At 56.6% G+C, this 16293-nt stretch overlaps 2 protein-coding genes across 5 annotated transcripts; one reads left to right on the plus strand and one right to left on the minus strand.

Annotated features, from left to right (window-relative positions):
* Window positions 1-396: 396 nt before the first annotated feature.
* On the minus strand, window positions 397-5390 carry USB1 (U6 snRNA biogenesis phosphodiesterase 1). Of its 2 annotated transcripts, XM_040615735.1 has the most exons (7): window positions 5236-5385; window positions 4981-5126; window positions 4648-4831; window positions 4114-4167; window positions 2797-2902; window positions 1873-1956; window positions 397-1578 (listed from the first exon to the last, which is right to left on the minus strand). In XM_040615735.1, the coding sequence occupies exons 1-7, from the start codon at window positions 5334-5336 to the stop codon at window positions 1474-1476; spliced, it is 780 nt and encodes a 259-aa protein (XP_040471669.1). In that variant the 5' UTR covers window positions 5337-5385; the 3' UTR covers window positions 397-1473. The 2 variants fall into 2 exon arrangements, with proteins under 2 accessions (XP_040471669.1, XP_040471668.1); XM_040615734.1 differs by having other exon boundaries at window positions 1477-1956; window positions 5236-5390.
* Window positions 5391-5551: 161 nt separating this feature from the next.
* ZNF319 (zinc finger protein 319) lies at window positions 5552-14393 on the plus strand. 3 transcript variants are annotated; one of them, XM_040615685.1, is made up of 2 exons: window positions 5552-6198; window positions 7684-14393. In XM_040615685.1, the coding sequence occupies exon 2, from the start codon at window positions 8052-8054 to the stop codon at window positions 9711-9713; it is 1662 nt and encodes a 553-aa protein (XP_040471619.1). In that variant the 5' UTR covers window positions 5552-6198; window positions 7684-8051; the 3' UTR covers window positions 9714-14393. The 3 variants fall into 3 exon arrangements, with proteins under 3 accessions (XP_040471619.1, XP_040471620.1, XP_040471621.1); XM_040615686.1 differs by having other exon boundaries at window positions 5552-6188; XM_040615687.1 differs by lacking the exon at window positions 5552-6198 and adding an exon at window positions 6216-6848.
* The last annotated feature ends 1900 nt before the right edge of the window (window positions 14394-16293 follow it).

The following is a 16293-nucleotide window of genomic DNA, read 5'->3' on the forward strand; positions in this document are numbered from 1 at the left end:
GGCGGTTTCCCCGGGCTCTCCCTCACCCAGGGCTCAGCGCGCCGCGCCTGTTTTCCTTCCCCTAAAGCGAGCCCGGGCCGCATCCACACGCCTCCTCACGCAGAACCAGGCCCGCAAACTAACCGGCTGCCGCCCGCGCAGGGCTGGGTCACGGCTGTGGAGAACAGCCGTGGCGTGGGTGGCGGCGGGGCAGACCCCTCCCCGTGCGGGTGGTGGCGGGGCAGACCCCCTGCCGAGATGCCCCCGCGGCCACGACACCCCCCCACCCCCCCGGCTCCCGTTGCAGGGGCGGCACCGAGCTGGCAGGGCCGCTGGCAGGTACCGCCTCAGCCGAGCCGTGTGGGAGCCGGGCATGACTGAAAGGCACGGCTGAAATACACCACGGGCACAATTTTATGGCATGAGGAGAGATTTTTACTGCTCTTAAGTCCTGCAGTCTTTCATCAGACAGACGGGGAAAGAGATTCAGGGCAGCACACAGGCATCCTGCTCCGAATACCCGAGAGGCTGCAGCGCTGCAGACCTCCCCACAGGAACAAAAGGGTTGGAAAGAAGCTTCTCCCCAGAGCCAAAGTCCAGCCTGCCGTCCCCAGGGTCATCGTCCCCAGGGTCACCGTGGCAGCGGAGGGGCTGTTCCCCCGGGGGAAAAGCACGCAGCAGCGGTCGCGCCGGGGCCCTGCCCTTCCAGCCCGGGCCAAAGCGACACTGCCCTCTCCTGGGCTCGCACACGCGGCAGCAAGCTTCCCAGGAGAAGCGGCCCAGCAAAAAAACGTCCTGGGTTTATGGCATACACAATCTTAAAGTTCTTCTTTTAGACCCAGCCTGGAGCACCGAAACACAAGGAGCTGCCAGCCTCTCCCCTCCAGCTTTCATCTTTTGCTGTCTAGCAAAAGGATCCGATGCTGAATATAGAGGCGGCAGCAGCAGTGTGAGAGCGCACACAACATGACTCAGGAACTTGTCTGAGCTGGCTTACAGTAGGGAGATGCTCTGGCAAGACAGTCCAACTCTGCGTCCTTGCCTCTTGCTACTCAAACCGTGCTCGGAGTCTCCTGACAATCTGGCAGTGCTATTTCCAACCATGGGAGACACACTCTCCTTTAGCAACAGCTTCCCATGCTACCTTCTTCCTCCTTCCCATAAGGCATCTGTGGCTTTTACAGAGATTTTTTTTCCTCCTTTAAAAAAAAAAATAATAATCTGCAAAATTACTAACTGTGGAATGGCTGGAACCCGCCAGTGCTGACTGCAGTATATTCAGCAGCAAGGACAAAATCTGCTACAAACACACATTTCTTCAGCCAGCAACTCACACTTGGAAGTAGCCCGACTTTGGCCACAAACACCCCAGAGATGTTGAGCAGGCAAGAAGAGCACGGGAGGTGTGTGTACTGCTCAGAGCTGTGCTGGAGAACAGTCCTTGGTTGAACATCAGGCTCTCCGAGGCTCTGAAATGCACAGCCCCACCGGCCCCTACCTCAAGGGGAAGGAGAAGTACTTGTTCCCTGACTTGCAGCGGATTTGCTCCCATTGGACACGCAGCAGGTGTGCAGAGTCCTCAAACCCATCCACAATGTCCTGGAAAACAGATACAGGAGTCAGTACCAGGAAGGTGGATCTGCCAGAGGATGGAGTCAGCAGCTCCCCTCTCTGAACCAAGTCAGAGACGAAGCCATTTGCAGCTGGAAGCCTCCGACTTCCTTCAGAAGGGTAATTTAACTCATGCTCCTCACAAAAGCTTCTCTTCTTTCAACCCAGTGAAGTTTGCCTTTCTCGGTGAAGAGGATCTCCCACCCTCTGCACTCGGCAGGGACATCTGGCTGGATGCCAGCTCTGCTTTTCCCCTGCTTTCCATGCTGCATGGGGACACACCTGGAGCTCCCGTAGACACTGCCCTTCCAGCCTTCCAGACAGGTCCCCGACACACCAGGCCAAGCTGATATGGAATGATGGGTCCTGAAGGAAAACAGGGATCAGATCACGAGGACTAAAGGACCTGTGCTTTGCTCAACGCACAGAGCTTCAGTGGGAGACGTGGTGCAATGCTGCCCTGGCTGGGATGCAGGGGTGGGAGGATCCCACAGCTGGGAGCTGTGCTCAGTGGTTGCAGATCTGATATGGACAGTGCTGGAGGTGAGGCGAGGCCTGGTTCTCCCACCCCAGCCTTTTTGGACACCAGTGGGCAAGGCTGCCTTGTTCCCAGCCTCCCCATCATCAACTCTGCAGAAGCTTTTCCAGCTGCACAGAGAACCTCTCATGGCCGGTCCTGGAGCAGGTAAGGTCACTTCCAAATAACCCACAGGAGCCCCCTGCTCAACTCTTGGAGACACAGAGATCAGGGTTTGGTCCTTCAAAAACCAAGACCTGTCCCCAAAGCTAGTACCAAGCAAAGAGGCTGGACCGATGCTCCAGGAAACTGCCCAAGGAAGAGGCACAAGCATTGCCCTCAGTCCCATAGTGCTCACCCTAAGCCCATTCTGTCCTAGTACAACACTGCTTCCATGCACAGCAGGGCAGCAACCATGATGTATGCTCTGGCCCTTCATCCCAGAAACCTGATTCTCAAGAGGCCACCAGATAGTTAATATCCTTACTCTCCTGCACAAGATGTGACGCAGAAGTCATAGACTTGTGCTCTTCCCAGTCTCAGCAGGATTGTGTTCAGGGTGTTAAGTACGAACATCACTGACCAGCCCAGAGGAGACCTCCCTGCTCCTGTTTACTTGAGGTGAACGTTTCAAGAACCTCAGCTGGCATGTCCAGATCAGCAGGGAAGTTAAGTGCGAGACGCCTCACCTTGTAGAACGTGGGAAGGTCAAATTCCTCCAGAACTCTGTCCACCTCTGAGACCAGCTCCAGCAGTTGGAAATGCCCAGCAGAGACCTCCAAGCCAATAAAAGTCCTAAAGAAAGATGAGAGACAGCAAACGTCCTTGTCCTTTCATGCTACAGCCATCCTTTCACTACAGCCGAGGTCCTTTCACTTCCTTTCACTACAGCTGCCTTAAGCATACTTAGCCCTACATGCCTGCTGGGCGAATTCCCTAACCCCCAACAAAAGACAATTTGAGGAATGCCAGATTTAAGCATTCAAGAACGAGAGGACTATATTCTGAAGAAAAACAGAAATAAAGATGTGGTAGCAGAAAGAAGCAGGGCCACAGAGATTTACTAGATTAACTCAGCACCTTTTGGGACATAAGAACTCATTTTCCAGGCAAAGGACATGCTTGAGGATAGATATTTCAGCAGAGTGCTGTGCCTGCGCAGAAGCTGCACGCAAAAAAGCAGAAGTTGCCGCTGGAGGGGTTTTGCGGCGGGAGAGGAAGCAGGGAATGGGAAGTACCAAGCTGGAGAGATGTGACAAAGAGGTACCTCTTCAAGGACTGTCTAGATGACGTTTTCTAGATGCCAGAAGGGGAGAAGACTAAGTCTTACCCAGGATCCACTTCATCCCACTCATGACCATTGTGGGCTACCATTCCTGCTAGATTCAGCAACTTTTTGCAATTTTAATCACCTTTGCTTTGACATTTAAACTACTTAATTGCATTTGATTGGAATCAGTCTTCTGAACCGAGACCCAGGAGAATTAGCACCATCTGAACTATTTCTCTCCAGCTCTTGAAAGACTTTGCACTACAATTTCATGAACAGCACTGCCACCAGAAGAGGTGGCCCTCAGCTCTGCTCACCGCCAGCTGCTCACACTGGCACAAGGGTTTGCAAAACCGCAGAACCAACCAGATGGTTGGAGATGGCAGCAAATGTGGCCACCTCTTTAGCTGCTGTGAGACCATAGCATGAATCTAACCCCAGTGGAAGGGCCTGCCTCAGGTCATGCTGTGAGCAAATCACCTCTCTTTAGAAGACTGAAATCCTGCAGCTTGAGGCTCAGGATCCAACGGCTTGCAGAGAATCAGCACTGAAGCTAAAAATTTGTGCAAGTGGCTGGGGAAAGGTGTGAAATCTCTGGAGACAAGGTGATTGCATACTGCCCTGTCACACAGCTCAGCCCAGTCACTACGAGGCAGGCAGGGTAATACCTCCCATCCACACAGCACCTTGCCCAGCCTTCTCCCAAGGCAGGCAGGATGCCCCACTGCTCACTCACCTGGTTTTGTTCTGGTTGGTGTAAACTTTCACCTGGTCAGCCACACAGAAGAACCTGAAACAAGAAAGATCCTATTTCAGCTGGTGGGGGAAAAAAAAAAAAAAAGAAGAAAAGAAGAAAGCAGAAAATGGGAGGGGACAGGGTTTCTAGTGAGCTGTGGAAAGATAATGGCAAATGTCGGACCGAACCAGTGAAAGCTGAACATTTCTGGGCTCAAATTAACCCGTTCTCCCCGGTTTCCAATCCGGCAAAGCCTGGAGGGCAACAGAGGCCCCAGAGCGGCTGATGCTCAGCAGGTGCCTGAGCCATGATCGATGAAACCACTGGTGGTTTAGGGGAGAGCAGGGCTCCAGCCTCGTCCTTGACAGCTGAGGCCCGACTAGCCCGGTGTCGCAGCCCCAGGCAGCGAGGAAAAGCGCCCAGGGCCCTGCTGGTGCAGCACCCGCTGCCAGAGGCGGCGGCTCGGTGCGATGCCGCCAAAGAGACCCTGAGGGAGAGGGAAGGGCGTGAGGAGCCTTGCGGCCCCGCTCCCACCTGTGGAAGGAAGCCAGGTGCTCCCGGAGCGAGCGGACGAAGGGGTCTATCCAGTGGTAGCGCAGCACCACGCACTGCGAGAGGCTGAGGTGGAACTCCTCCATGGCAGCCAGCGAGGGGACGTGGGCGCGAGCGTGGGCCACCAGCAGCTCCAGCAGCTCCAGGAACTCGTCCTCGGCGCTGTCTGCGGGGCAGGCGGGCGGTCAGGGCCGGGCCGGGCCCCCGGGGCGGGCCGGTGGCCCAGGGCTGCAGTCCCCGCCGCGCCCCGGGGGCTCCTGGGCCTCACCTGGCCGAGCCGCCCCCGCCCCGCCCCCTCCCGGTGTCGGTACTTACAGGGCAGGTAGACGTGGGTGGCCCAGTTGCCCCTCTCGTGGGGGAAGCCGCGGACGCGGCCGCCGTGCCGGGAGCTGTCGTCGCTGGTGGCCTGCTCCGGGCCGTCCGGCAGGCCGACGGGGGCGGGCAGGCGGGGGCGGCCGGCGCTGCGGGGACCAGACGGGAAGGTGAGGCCGGGTGAGGGAGGGTGAGCAAGGCCGCGCGTCCCGCCGCCGCCCCCCCCGCGCCAGGGCCCCGTCCCCCCGCCGCACCCACCTGGCCCGGGGGGGGCCCTGCGCGCCGCTGCCCCGGCACCCCCCTTCCTCCTCCTCCTCCTCCTCCTCGGAGCTGCTGTACCCCACCAGCGCGGCCCTCATGGCCGGCCCGCGGCCGCCGCTGCCCCGCCACGGCCCCCCCCGGCGGTGCCGGCGGGCGGCGGCGGGGGCGCTGTTGTCGGCGCGGCCCGGCAGGGGGCAGCCGCCGCGGCCCGCCCCGCCCCGCCTCCTCCGCCGCCGCCGCGGCCGGCCCGGCCCGCCCGCTCCCTCCGGCACCCCGCGGCCGCCGCCCGCCCGCCTCCGGCACCGGCGCCCCCTTCCCTTCCTCCCGGCTGCCGCCGCCACGCCAGCGCGGGGCTCGGGTGGAGCGCGCAGGCCGCGGCCCCGCCGCCGGCGGCGAGCGGGCTGACAGGGGCCTCCCGCCGCAGGTGAGGGGCCCCGCCGTCGCCGCCACCGCCCTTTGTGTGGGCCTCGCCGGGGCGGGGGCGGCCCCGGCCGGGCAGGGACCCCCCTCCCCCCGCGCGGCCTCCTGGCGCGGCGGCGGCGCTGAAGGCCTCGGGGCGCTGTCATCGCGTTCGGCCGCGGGCCGGCGGGGCCGGAGCAGCCGTCCCATGGGGGGCGGCGGGCGGCGGGACGGGCCTCACCGCGGGCTGCGGCGGCGGCGGCTGGCTTCCGAGCTCCCCGGCCGCCCCCGCGCCCCGCGGGCCCGCTGCGCCTCTCCCTGAGGCGGCCTGGGCCCGGCAGCGGCAGGCCCGGACGGCGGGGAGCCGGTGGGAGGCGGGAGGCGGGCCGGACCATGCCGGAGCAGGCCGTGCCACGGGCCGCTTCTCCAGTTTGAAAGTACCTCTGCTCTCCCGTCTTCTCTCCTTAAATGGTTGTCGCTTCCCACCTCCCACGGAGGGATGAGTTAGGCTCGGAGCTGGCAGCAGCTTGGGTACCCGTGCAGAGCCCTCGGTAAGCCAAGGTTGGTATTTCTTATTTTTCCCTGCCGGGGGGACGCGAGCATCCCCTCCCTGCTGGGCCGGCTGGTCTGGGGTGCCGTCACTGTCGGGTCATGCCAGCCACAGTAGACGTTGCCTGTGCGGGGAGGTGGCGGCTGTGCTGCGCTGAAGTTGTGTGTCCCATTGAGCTCGGTGCTAGCTGTTGTAACTGTGAGCCCTCCCTTCCTGGCGACAGCCAAGGTGAGCTGCGCAGGAGAAAGAAGGGGTCCTGCCAGCTGGCAGGGCTGCAGTGAGGTCTTTGGGCATTTTACTGCCCAGAATTGTGCCGGCAGACAGTCATGCAGTGTCACCATAGGCAGAAGTGAGCTGCAGCTCTGCCTAGGCTCTGGGGCACTGTCTGGTCTTGGCTGAGCACTGGGGGAGGTGGGGACGCTAGGAAATGGGTTTCTCTGATGCTCCTTATTGCTTATTTTAAAATACAACAAACATTTTCCTGGAGGACTGAGTTTTTACTTACCTTGGGTGAGGGCAGGCAGTCTGATGCAGAAAGGAGTGTACTCTTGCGAGGTCCAGGGCTCGTGGCCCAGGAGTGCTAACTGCTGCTGCTTGTCAAGGCCTGGACCCTTCCTCTCTCTTGAGGTGTGTTGGCACTGCTGCTGTCTGCTGCTCGCTGGTGAGTTATACTCTTCTCTCTCTAGAAGACGAACCTTTCAGTGAGCAAACCCCCTGCAATGCATTGTAGTAAGGCCAGGCAGCACCTCTGGTGTAGGTTGTTCAGCTCCAGCGTGCTTTTATTTCATGGTTTAGTAGGAGGTTCAGGTGAGCCGTTGCTCTAACGCTTCTTTTATCTTCACAGAGGGTGCTGTGCATGATACCTGTGGGTTCTGTGTTTTGTCTGCGGATAGGATAATGTTGAGGGCAAACCTTCCCATGAGCTCCTTTGCTCTTCCTAGTCTACCAGTGCTGCCCAGAGAGGGGGAAATCGCTTACACATGCCCCTTGGGTAATGTGCCCGATGTGCAAGCTGCAGACTGAGCAGAACTGCTTCACAGGGGTGTTTCAGCCAGGGTGGGATCTGCCTTGGTATTTGTAAAATCTAACCCAGCAGCATCTTGATTGCACAGCATTTGGTGTACCACAGACTGTGCAGAGAGACTGATGTTCTCAGCCAGTGCCCCTAGCAGGGCTGGGACGTCGAGTGACTGACAGTGTACAGCATAACAGCTGAGCTGACTGGTACCTGGGCAGTTGTGCAGCCTCTTGTGAGAGAATGCCACTCGAACGCGTACCTGGCTGTGGCCAGGCAGAGCCCAGCCCTTTGCAGGCTGAGCGCGCCTTGTCCTGGGCCCTTTGCACAGCAGCAAGGAGGGCTCCGTTTCTGGTTAGCTCTGCTACGCTGGCTTCTGGGTAGCTTTGCAGGGATGCAGGAGAGTTTTCAAAGTGAGCTGTGGCAGGAGGTTGCCCATCTTTCCTCCAAGACCTGACATGAGCTGTCTTCTTCCTTGCAGAGAGAGCTGTTCCCTGGGCTGCTTCCCTCGCCCTTCCCAAATGTGAACACATCACAGCCAGCACAGAGAAAGGCCTCCTCTTGTCTTCAAGGCGCTTGCTTCTGCCTTCTGTTCTTTTGTCCAAAAAAGAAGCACCCAAACCAAAACAGACAAAGAATTTGTGCTCATCTAAGAAGGCGGTTCTGGAGTCTGTCACCTCTTTTCTTCCCAAGATCCTGGCTGTGGGCTGGATTTTCTGCCCTCGACTTCAGGGGATTAGCTACAGGATATCAGGATCTTGGATACTTTCAATTTTTGTTTTTACTTGAACCCTTTCAACCGAGAAGCTGAAGCTGTCACTGCTAAAATCCCGGTTTTTTTTCCCAAGCATGTCAGAAAGCTGGCAGCAGCAACAGCAGCAACCACAACAGCCGCCACCACCGCAGCAGCACCACGCTGGGGCAGCCACCCTCCCAGAGCACTCCATCCCACCCAGCACTGCTGAAAACCCCTTGGGTTGTGCCGTCTACGGCATCCTGCTCCAGCCGGACCCTGGTCTGCAGCACCACCAGCACGCCCCCATTCAGGCTGGAGAGCCATCTCACAAATGTGGTGTGTGTGGCCACGACCTCGCTCATCTCTCCAACCCCCATGAGCACCAGTGCTTGCCAGGCCATGACCGCTCTTTCCAGTGTACCCAGTGCCTGAAGATCTTCCACCAGGCCACGGACCTCCTTGAACACCAGTGCATCCAGGTGGAGCAGAAGCCCTTTGTGTGTGGCGTCTGCAAGATGGGCTTTTCCCTCCTGACCTCGCTGGCGCAGCACCACAATGTCCACAACGGCAACGCCATGAAGTGCTCTATCTGTGAGAAGACCTACAAGCCTCCAGAGGCAGAGCATTCGCAGCCTATTGACCCCTCAGAGAAGCCCTACAGCTGCTCCATCTGTCAGAAAACCTTCAAGCACCTCTCGGAGTTGTCCCGACATGAGCGCATCCACACAGGTGAGAAGCCGTACAAGTGCACGCTGTGCGACAAGAGCTTCAGCCAGTCATCCCACCTGGTGCACCACAAACGGACACACAGCTCGGAGCGACCCTACAAGTGCACTGTGTGCGAGAAGAGCTTCAAGCACCGCTCCCACCTGGTGCGCCACATGTACGCACACTCAGGGGAGCACCTCTTCAAGTGCAACGTCTGCGAGCTGCACTTCAAGGAGTCATCGGAGCTGCTGCAGCACCCCTGCACACCCAGCGGGGAGCGGCCCTTCCGCTGCGGTGAGTGCCAGAAGGCCTTCAAGCGCCCCTCGGACCTGCGGCAGCATGAGCGCACACACAGCGAGGAGCGGCCCTTCAAGTGTGACCTCTGCCAGATGAGCTTCAAGCAGCAGTACGCACTCATGCGCCATCGCCGCACACACAAGGCCGAGGAGCCCTTCAAGTGCAACCTGTGCGAGAAGGGCTTCGTGCAGCCCTCGCACTTGGTGTACCACCAGCACGTGCATGGCATAGAAAACCTCTTCAAGTGCAACGTGTGCCAGAAAGGCTTCAATCAATCCTCAGAGCTGCTGCGGCATAAATGTGTGCAGAATGCGGAGCGGCCCTTCAAGTGTGCAGTGTGCAACAAGTCCTACAAGCGGGCCTCAGCTCTGCAGAAGCACCAGCTGGCCCACTGCGCTGAGAAGCCACTGAAATGCACGCTCTGTGAGAGACGTTTCTTCTCCTCCTCCGAGTTTGTGCAGCACCGCTGCGACCCGGCCCGTGAGAAGCCCCTCAAGTGCCCTGACTGTGAAAAGCGGTTCAAGTACGCCTCGGACCTGCAGCGTCACCGGCGTGTGCACACGGGCGAGAAGCCCTACAAGTGCCCCTCCTGTGAGAAGGCCTTCAAGCAGCGCGAGCACCTCAACAAACACCACAGCGTGCACGCTCGGGAGCAGCAGTACAAGTGCATGTGGTGTGGGGAACGGTTTCTGGACTTGGGCCTGCTGCAGGAGCACAGCGTCCAGCACACGGCCGAGGGCGCCTACCAGGTGGCTGCCTGCTTGCCGTGAGCCTCTTGCCCCTCAGCGGCTTTCAGCTTGCATGTGACGCTCCTGAGCCTCGGACTCCCCTTCCCTGTCCTTGGTTGTAGGCAGCTTCCAGGGAGTTTGGGGGAAAGGTGAGGTACGGTGGGTGGGCAGGTAAACTTTCCTCTGGCCTCTGTGGTTGATATGCCCCCTATACTGCAGGGGTGATGGACAATGTGGAAATCTTGAAGGGGTGGAGAGGAAAGGAGGGAGGTGGGAGAGGAAATGATGCCTGTAGCTGCCTCGCATCCCCTGGACTGTAGTTCACGCTGTACCTGCAGTTCCAGTGCTGGGAGCTCAGCTGCCCACTGTGGGCAGCAGCCCTTCACATGCGGCCTTTTTCCCCTGCCCTGCCTGGTGGGGTTGGCGGGGAGGGCTGGGTAGCCCTCCTCCCGGAGAGGGCTTGGGAGCAAGGCAGAGCCAGCCCTCCCTTTTCCCGGGGCGTGCTGCTTGGCAAGGAAGTAGCAGGTTTCCACTGCTGGGGTCTCCCAGCTTTCCTGGTCCGAGCTCAGTTGAGAGGACCATTTCAGATCGCTAGCGTTGATTGACTGCCCCGACCTCCTCTGCTCTCCCTCTTTTCTAGAGTGTAGAAAGGGAAAAGCCATGGGGCTTCACAGCTCCAAAAAGCACTTTGGCGTTGCTGCTTTTGCAGTTGCTGGCTGTCACACTCTGCAAGGGTTCTGAGTGAGCCTGCCCGCCCCAGCCCTGCCAGCAGCGCAAGGAAGAGTAGCAGGCACTGCGCTGCTACCGGAGAGCGTGGTGAGGAGAGCCTCTGTGCCCTGCTGCTGGCTGAGAGCCTGGCAGTTAAGAGCTGCTTCCCGAGGGACCTAGCTCTCCTGCCAGACTTACCTCCCGTCCCCAGGCCCCTTCCCTCTCGGCACCACTTGGGCCGTTAGCGTACCTCCAGGGGGGTCAGGCAAAGGTCGTCCCAGCAGTTGGAACGCTAAGGGGTGAGATGAACACTAGTAATAACCTGCAACTTTGGAGGTGTTACCATTGCCAGTGGTAACCCACGCCGTGGCCAGGGCCTTGGTGTCTGATTTGCTGGAGGGAACCAGAGCGAGCCAGGAGAATCCTTCCTGGCTGCAGGCCCTGCTCCATGAGGAGGCGAAGCTGAGCAATGGGTTAAGGGGAAGTGTATTTTTTTTTTTCCCCTCTCGTGGGAGTCCTGTTTTACCCCTTTACTCTTTCTTTACCTCTTCTGTATTTTTCAGGTTTTGCACAGTTCTTGTAAACATCACTTAAAAATAAATTTCCCCTAGCAAGGTCGATGCAGCCTCAGGTGTTTTCCTCTGCAGGAATTTGCTGGCTTCTGAGGGACCTATTACATGCCAGTTAGATGCTTTGGAGGTTGAAGGCATGCTTACCTGGTTGCCCACCAGCCTTCCCCATTATGCCGTTGGAGATATTAGGATGTTGAATATCCATCTGTGGAGATATTCAAGCCCTAACTGGATGTGGTCCTGGACAACATGCTGTAGCTGACCCTGCGTGAGCAGGGGCTTGGGCTGCGTGATCTCCAGAGGTCTCTGCCAGCCTCAGCTCTTCTGTGATCTCGGCTGGCCCTCGTATGAGGTAGAAGTGTGATGAGCTGTGATTAGTGAACCACAGCCAGCAAGTTGCTCATGTGCTGCACAGGTGTTTAGGACAAGTTCAATAGACGCTGTCCATGGCAAGTATAGACAGATGAACCTTGCAGAGAGTTGGGCTGTACTTGCTTTGCTTGTAGGGGATGCCCATTTAAAAGGTGGAGAAAGGCTTTCGTTTCCATTTCCAGCACAGTGAGGGGGAACTGGGTGCATTTTTGGGGGCTGGGACAGTTCAGTGACAGGTCTGGCCCTGAGGCTGAGTCTTCTTCATACGCAGCTTTAAAGAGATTAAAGCAGACCTTGCTTTCTGCTGCCCAAGGAAGAGGGACTGATGGTTATCTTATTTCATGCTGCCTCAAAGATGTAGAACTTCCTACTGAGTTTTCTGTGTTTCTTTTTCCTTTTTTTTTCTTTTTTTTAAAGCAGTTTGTTAATATTCATTAAAAAATACTGTATAGTTTAACTTGATGTCATACTGGATCTTTTAAAAAAAAAAGATGTGATAATTTGGATTTTTAAAGAGCTCTTTGGTTCTAGGTAGCTGGTTTTTGCTGTTCAATATGTAGTAAGTTCAGTGTATGCTTTACTGTAGGGTATAAATTAGTCTAAACCAAGGAAGGCTAATCCTGTCTTTACAGAAGGGCTTGGTGGTGACAGAGGCTGTGAGTGTGGGGCTGGGGCCAGCCAGGGAGCGTGGCACCCACCTGAACCCCCGCTCTCTTCCTGCCTTGGGCCACGGTTTTGTGAAGCAGCCCAGCGCAGCTGCCGCGGGTCCCACAGAGCCAGGGGTTCAGTGGTCGCCCTGACGCTTGAGCACGGCAGTGGCACCCAGGGTACCGGTGCCCAGAGCTGGGAGCTTGCAGAGAGGCTCATCTTGAGTAGGAAGGTGTGAAATGGAGGCTGCTGGAGCCTCCCGAGGCTTTTGTGGCTGTACTTCTTTCTGGCGCAGCTGCTGGTTAGGGGAGGGGCCCTGGACACAGCTCCACACCATGTGCTGGCCACAGAATGCCGTATCATGCCCATTTGGTACCAGCTGGGCACAGGCACTGATGGGGAGCGTTTCCCTTGTGCTGAGCAGCTGGGAAAGCCCTTGGTGTCCCAGCAGGGAGCTCTGGCTCTGCTTAGGATGTGGCAGCAGCTAAGCAGTGCCCTAGGTAGAGAGAGCATAATCAGGCTCTGCATTTGAGGCCTTGTGCCTGGGGGAGAGGGGATGCTGTGTGGAACTTGGCAGGGACAAGCACAGGTCCGGTTCGTTAGCCAGTGCCTGTGAGTAGGTGTCTCCAGATCTGAAAACATCGTGGTGTGGCATTAGAGTATCATTGAGTAGGTGTCCCTGCTTAAGATGGTCCCTCCCGAAGGGTTGTTCTCTTTGGCAGGCAGCTTGAGCATAGGATGCTGCTGGGGAGGCAGCGGGGAGGGTTGGGCTGGCCGAAGATGGCATGGATGTTGTCTGGGAGATAAATCTCGCTTTCTAGGGGCGCAGTTCCCCTGGCTTCCTGGGTCCAGGAAGCTAGTCTGTTACCTGGGCTTTTCTCTGATTTTCACTTCCCCTTACCCTACCTATAGGATGCCTTTATCTGTGTCTCAGCCCCTTCCCTTCCACAGCTGTTTTGCTTATACCTTTGTAAGACCTTCTTGGCTTCTTTGCCCTTTGTTAAATTCTTCATTTGTAAGCAGCGGTTTGGTTTTCATCCATTTTTTCCATTTTGATTGCAAGGTCTCTTCCCCCTTCCCCCCCCATCCCCTCACCCCAAATTCCTCTCCCAGGCTGTGGCTGGATCCAGGTGATGCCAGACCACTGGTGATGAGATCAGGTGTTTGGGACCCAAATGTTGCTGGAATCCAGTGGGTGCTTCTGGTCCTTCCTGCCATGAGGCTGTCGGTCTTGCTGGGCATGGGCAGTGCCTGTGGCCTGGCAGCTTGGCTTGGCTGGATCGTGTGTGGTACAGGTGGCTCTGGCAAGCAAGTCTGAGCCAGGACCAGGTGCCAGAGCAGAGCTGTAGGAGATGGGCATTGAGGTGAGAGTGGCCATTTCTGTGCTGAGTCCCTTTGCCACATCTCCAGGGCTGGGAGTTGTTCCTGGAGAGAAGTCGCAGTGCTGGGGTAGGGTCAGGCCACCTAGTTCCCCTGGGAATGTTTGCAGAGCAGCTGTGTGCATCAGGCAGGTGGCTGAGCTGAGTTAGCTGTGTCATGGACACCCCTGGGACAGTGGGTATGTCGAGGCAGCCATGCCAGCTCTCTGGGGAGCAGATGCCACCCCTGCGGTCTGGGTGGGAAGATGTGTGCACTCTGGTCTTGGGGCCCACGCACTGGAGTGGGAGGCAAGAGGCAAATGGTCTTCTGGCAGTGATTTGGGACCATCTCTGGGCACTCAAGCCTGGCCTTGCACTGATAAAAGGGAGAAGAGCACTTTCTATGCTTCCCTGGGGTATTTACCATCAAGTCCAGGCTGCAGCTGGAGCCTGGCTATTAATAATAAGCAAAAACCCCCTTGTTCTTCAGAGTTTGACTCTTCCTCCATTGGGTGGCCAGTTCACCGGCAGGAAGGTTCCTGCACATGCAGGCATAATGCTGAGATGCAATAACGGCAGGGCAGCCAGGTTCGGGAGTGGCGGCTCTCCCCCAGGCCCCGGTGAGCACAGCTTCTCCCAGTTGCCAGGCTTTCTCTGCGGCATCTCCCAGCAGTCACCTCCACTGCTTTCTGGATGTGGAGCTGCTGCTCTCGCAGCATGCCTGGGATGCTCAACAGGGAGAGCAGGACCCCAGGTGGGAGCTGGACGATGGGCTTGTCTCTGAATGCCTCTGAGCCGTGGATCCAAGGGATTTCATGGCCACTGGGGTTCTCGGGCTTCTCCTAACCTGTGCTCGTGCCTCTGGTGGAGTTCCCAGGGCCATGGGAAGTTGTGGCCAGGGATGATGAGGTTTGTGTGGCTTGCAGTGCCTTTAACACTGCTCTCCGTGTGTTTCTAAGACGATACTCCATGTATGTGTGTATATATATTGTATTAACACATCCCGCTCTTCTGTGTGAGTGTCAAATGTTTTTGCTTTACTAATAAATTTATAGTTATTTATACCTTCCTGTGGGTGTGTAAGATTTCTGGAGCGGAGGCCATGTGCTGAGCTCTGCCTCCCCTGTCTGTCTTTGTGCTGTGTCTGGCTCCTCTTCATATTTTTGTTCATGTTTTCTTTCTTTCCCCTGAACTTTTTTTGATAGAGAAGTGACAGTCCATCTGCCTGATAACCAGAAGTTGAGATGCAAGGTACGAACAGGCTCCCAGCAAGCAGAATCTGTAGTGTGGTTTTGCCTCTTGCTAGAGGTGGACCATTCCCTCCCCACGTCAGAGGTTGCTGCTGGGGCTTCAGGGCAGAAGCAAGCAGGATTCCGTGCCTGCCAGAAAAAGGAGTGCCTGTTCAGGAGGCAGAAGCTGATGCGTGTTGTGCTCTAAGCCCCTTGCATGACTCTACAGCTTTCCCAGGTTTTGGTTTTTTTTGCATCCCCCAGTCCTGCAATAGCAAGAGAAGAGCTTGCTATCTGCAGATGACCTGACTTGATGATGATCACGCCGAGGCCAGGTGAGATGAGTGTTTGTCTCTGGATCACTGGAAAAGTGCTTCCGGTGGAAGGTTTAGGAAGGGAATGGGATGGGAAACCAAAATCTTGAGATCCAGGATCCTGTGGCTGGGAGGCATCTTGGCATCCCTCCTTGGCTGACTGCTGTGTTCAGAGCTCTTAAGTTACAGGGGAGAGGTGCTCGGGAGGAAGAGGAGAGATGCCCACATCTCAGGGAAGGGGCAGGACCCCCTTCCCTTTGGCTGACGCTGATACCAGGTTACTGATCCCTCTGTGCCAGCTGTGCTGAGCCCTGGGAGGGTGTTAGTGCCACTGAGCAGGATCGTGCCTGGTGGCAGAAGGGGGATACCTTTCCCAGCTGCCCTAATTTCTTATTCCTGGCTGGATGATTTCCATGGGAAGATGAAAGTTAAACCACAGTCAACAACAGTCCTAAACTATGCCTGTGTTTGAACTTTGTGGTTTGAGGAAATACTCCATATCCTCAGGGCAGGCAAGTAAACTGCATTGACACCACCAGTGCTTCGCACAGGCTTTTACCTTCTCATCTTTCATTTCCCCAAATGACAGCAAAGCCATGTAACTTTTGCACGTGCTGGAGCCCCAGGCTCTGGCTGGGGGAGGACCAGGAGTGGCTGGTGGGAGCAGCATCCTCTCAGCACCTTGCCAAGAGCCCCTTAAGGACTGGCTGCGTTTCCAGAAGGTGTTACCTGCTTGGCAACTGTTTTCTGTGCAGGTATCATTGCCAGTCCCTCCTGCCTTACACCACAAATGTAAAAGGTAGGTATGCTGTTGCGATGGAGGGAAGACACAGTCACTCAATATGAGTGATCAGCAGACTTCGTTTATTGTCCCTTACAGTCACCTTTTATGCCTTGTTATAATTAGCTCATACATATTACAAAAGTTAAGCTCATTATTGGTTAGTTGCCTAAATACCAAGCCCGCCCCTAGTTTCTCTTCTGTAGTTATCTGTTCCCACCTGCAACATTCTTTTCCCACCGAAATCTTCCTGTTGTTGTGTAACAAGAACAGCCAAAGACAGTGTATTTTTGCTTTACTTCAGATAAGCTGAGAGCAATGTGCATTTTTGTCCAGCCAGCTGGACTATCTCTATGTGACCCTTTTCAGCTAGCCAGTTATCCACAGTATGCAGATTAAAGGATGGCGGAAACGGATGGAAAATAGTGCAGCAAATGCGCCAGGAGTACTGGAAGCATCGCCCAGGTAAGGAGCAGAACTTTCCCCTTCCGTCCTGGGGTTCCTCCTGGGAATTTGCTTGCAGAACTAAGTCGAAGACCTTTGCACACAGGTCTGGCTTGAAGATGAGGTGTCTCCAGAGTGTCCCTGGAGGAGGTGCAGGTTTAGCCATCATCAGATCTGCTTTTTTTTGAACCCCTCA

Source organism: Falco naumanni, chromosome 15 (genome assembly GCF_017639655.2).
Source record: "Falco naumanni isolate bFalNau1 chromosome 15, bFalNau1.pat, whole genome shotgun sequence".
In the NCBI taxonomy this organism is placed as follows: Eukaryota; Metazoa; Chordata; class Aves; order Falconiformes; family Falconidae; genus Falco; species Falco naumanni.

Coding starts and splice junctions, on each gene's coding strand:
- USB1 (XM_040615734.1), bottom strand. CDS start 5,336: ATGAGGGCCGCGCTGGTGGGGTACAGCAGCTCCGAGGAGGAGGAGGAG. Junction 5,127..5,235: donor CAGGGCCCCCCCCGGGCCAG/GTGGGTGCGGCG, acceptor TGGTCCCCGCAG/CGCCGGCCGCCCCCGCCTGC. Junction 4,832..4,980: donor CACCCACGTCTACCTGCCCT/GTAAGTACCGAC, acceptor CCTGCCCCGCAG/ACAGCGCCGAGGACGAGTTC.
- ZNF319 (XM_040615685.1), top strand. CDS start 8,052: ATGTCAGAAAGCTGGCAGCAGCAACAGCAGCAACCACAACAGCCGCCA.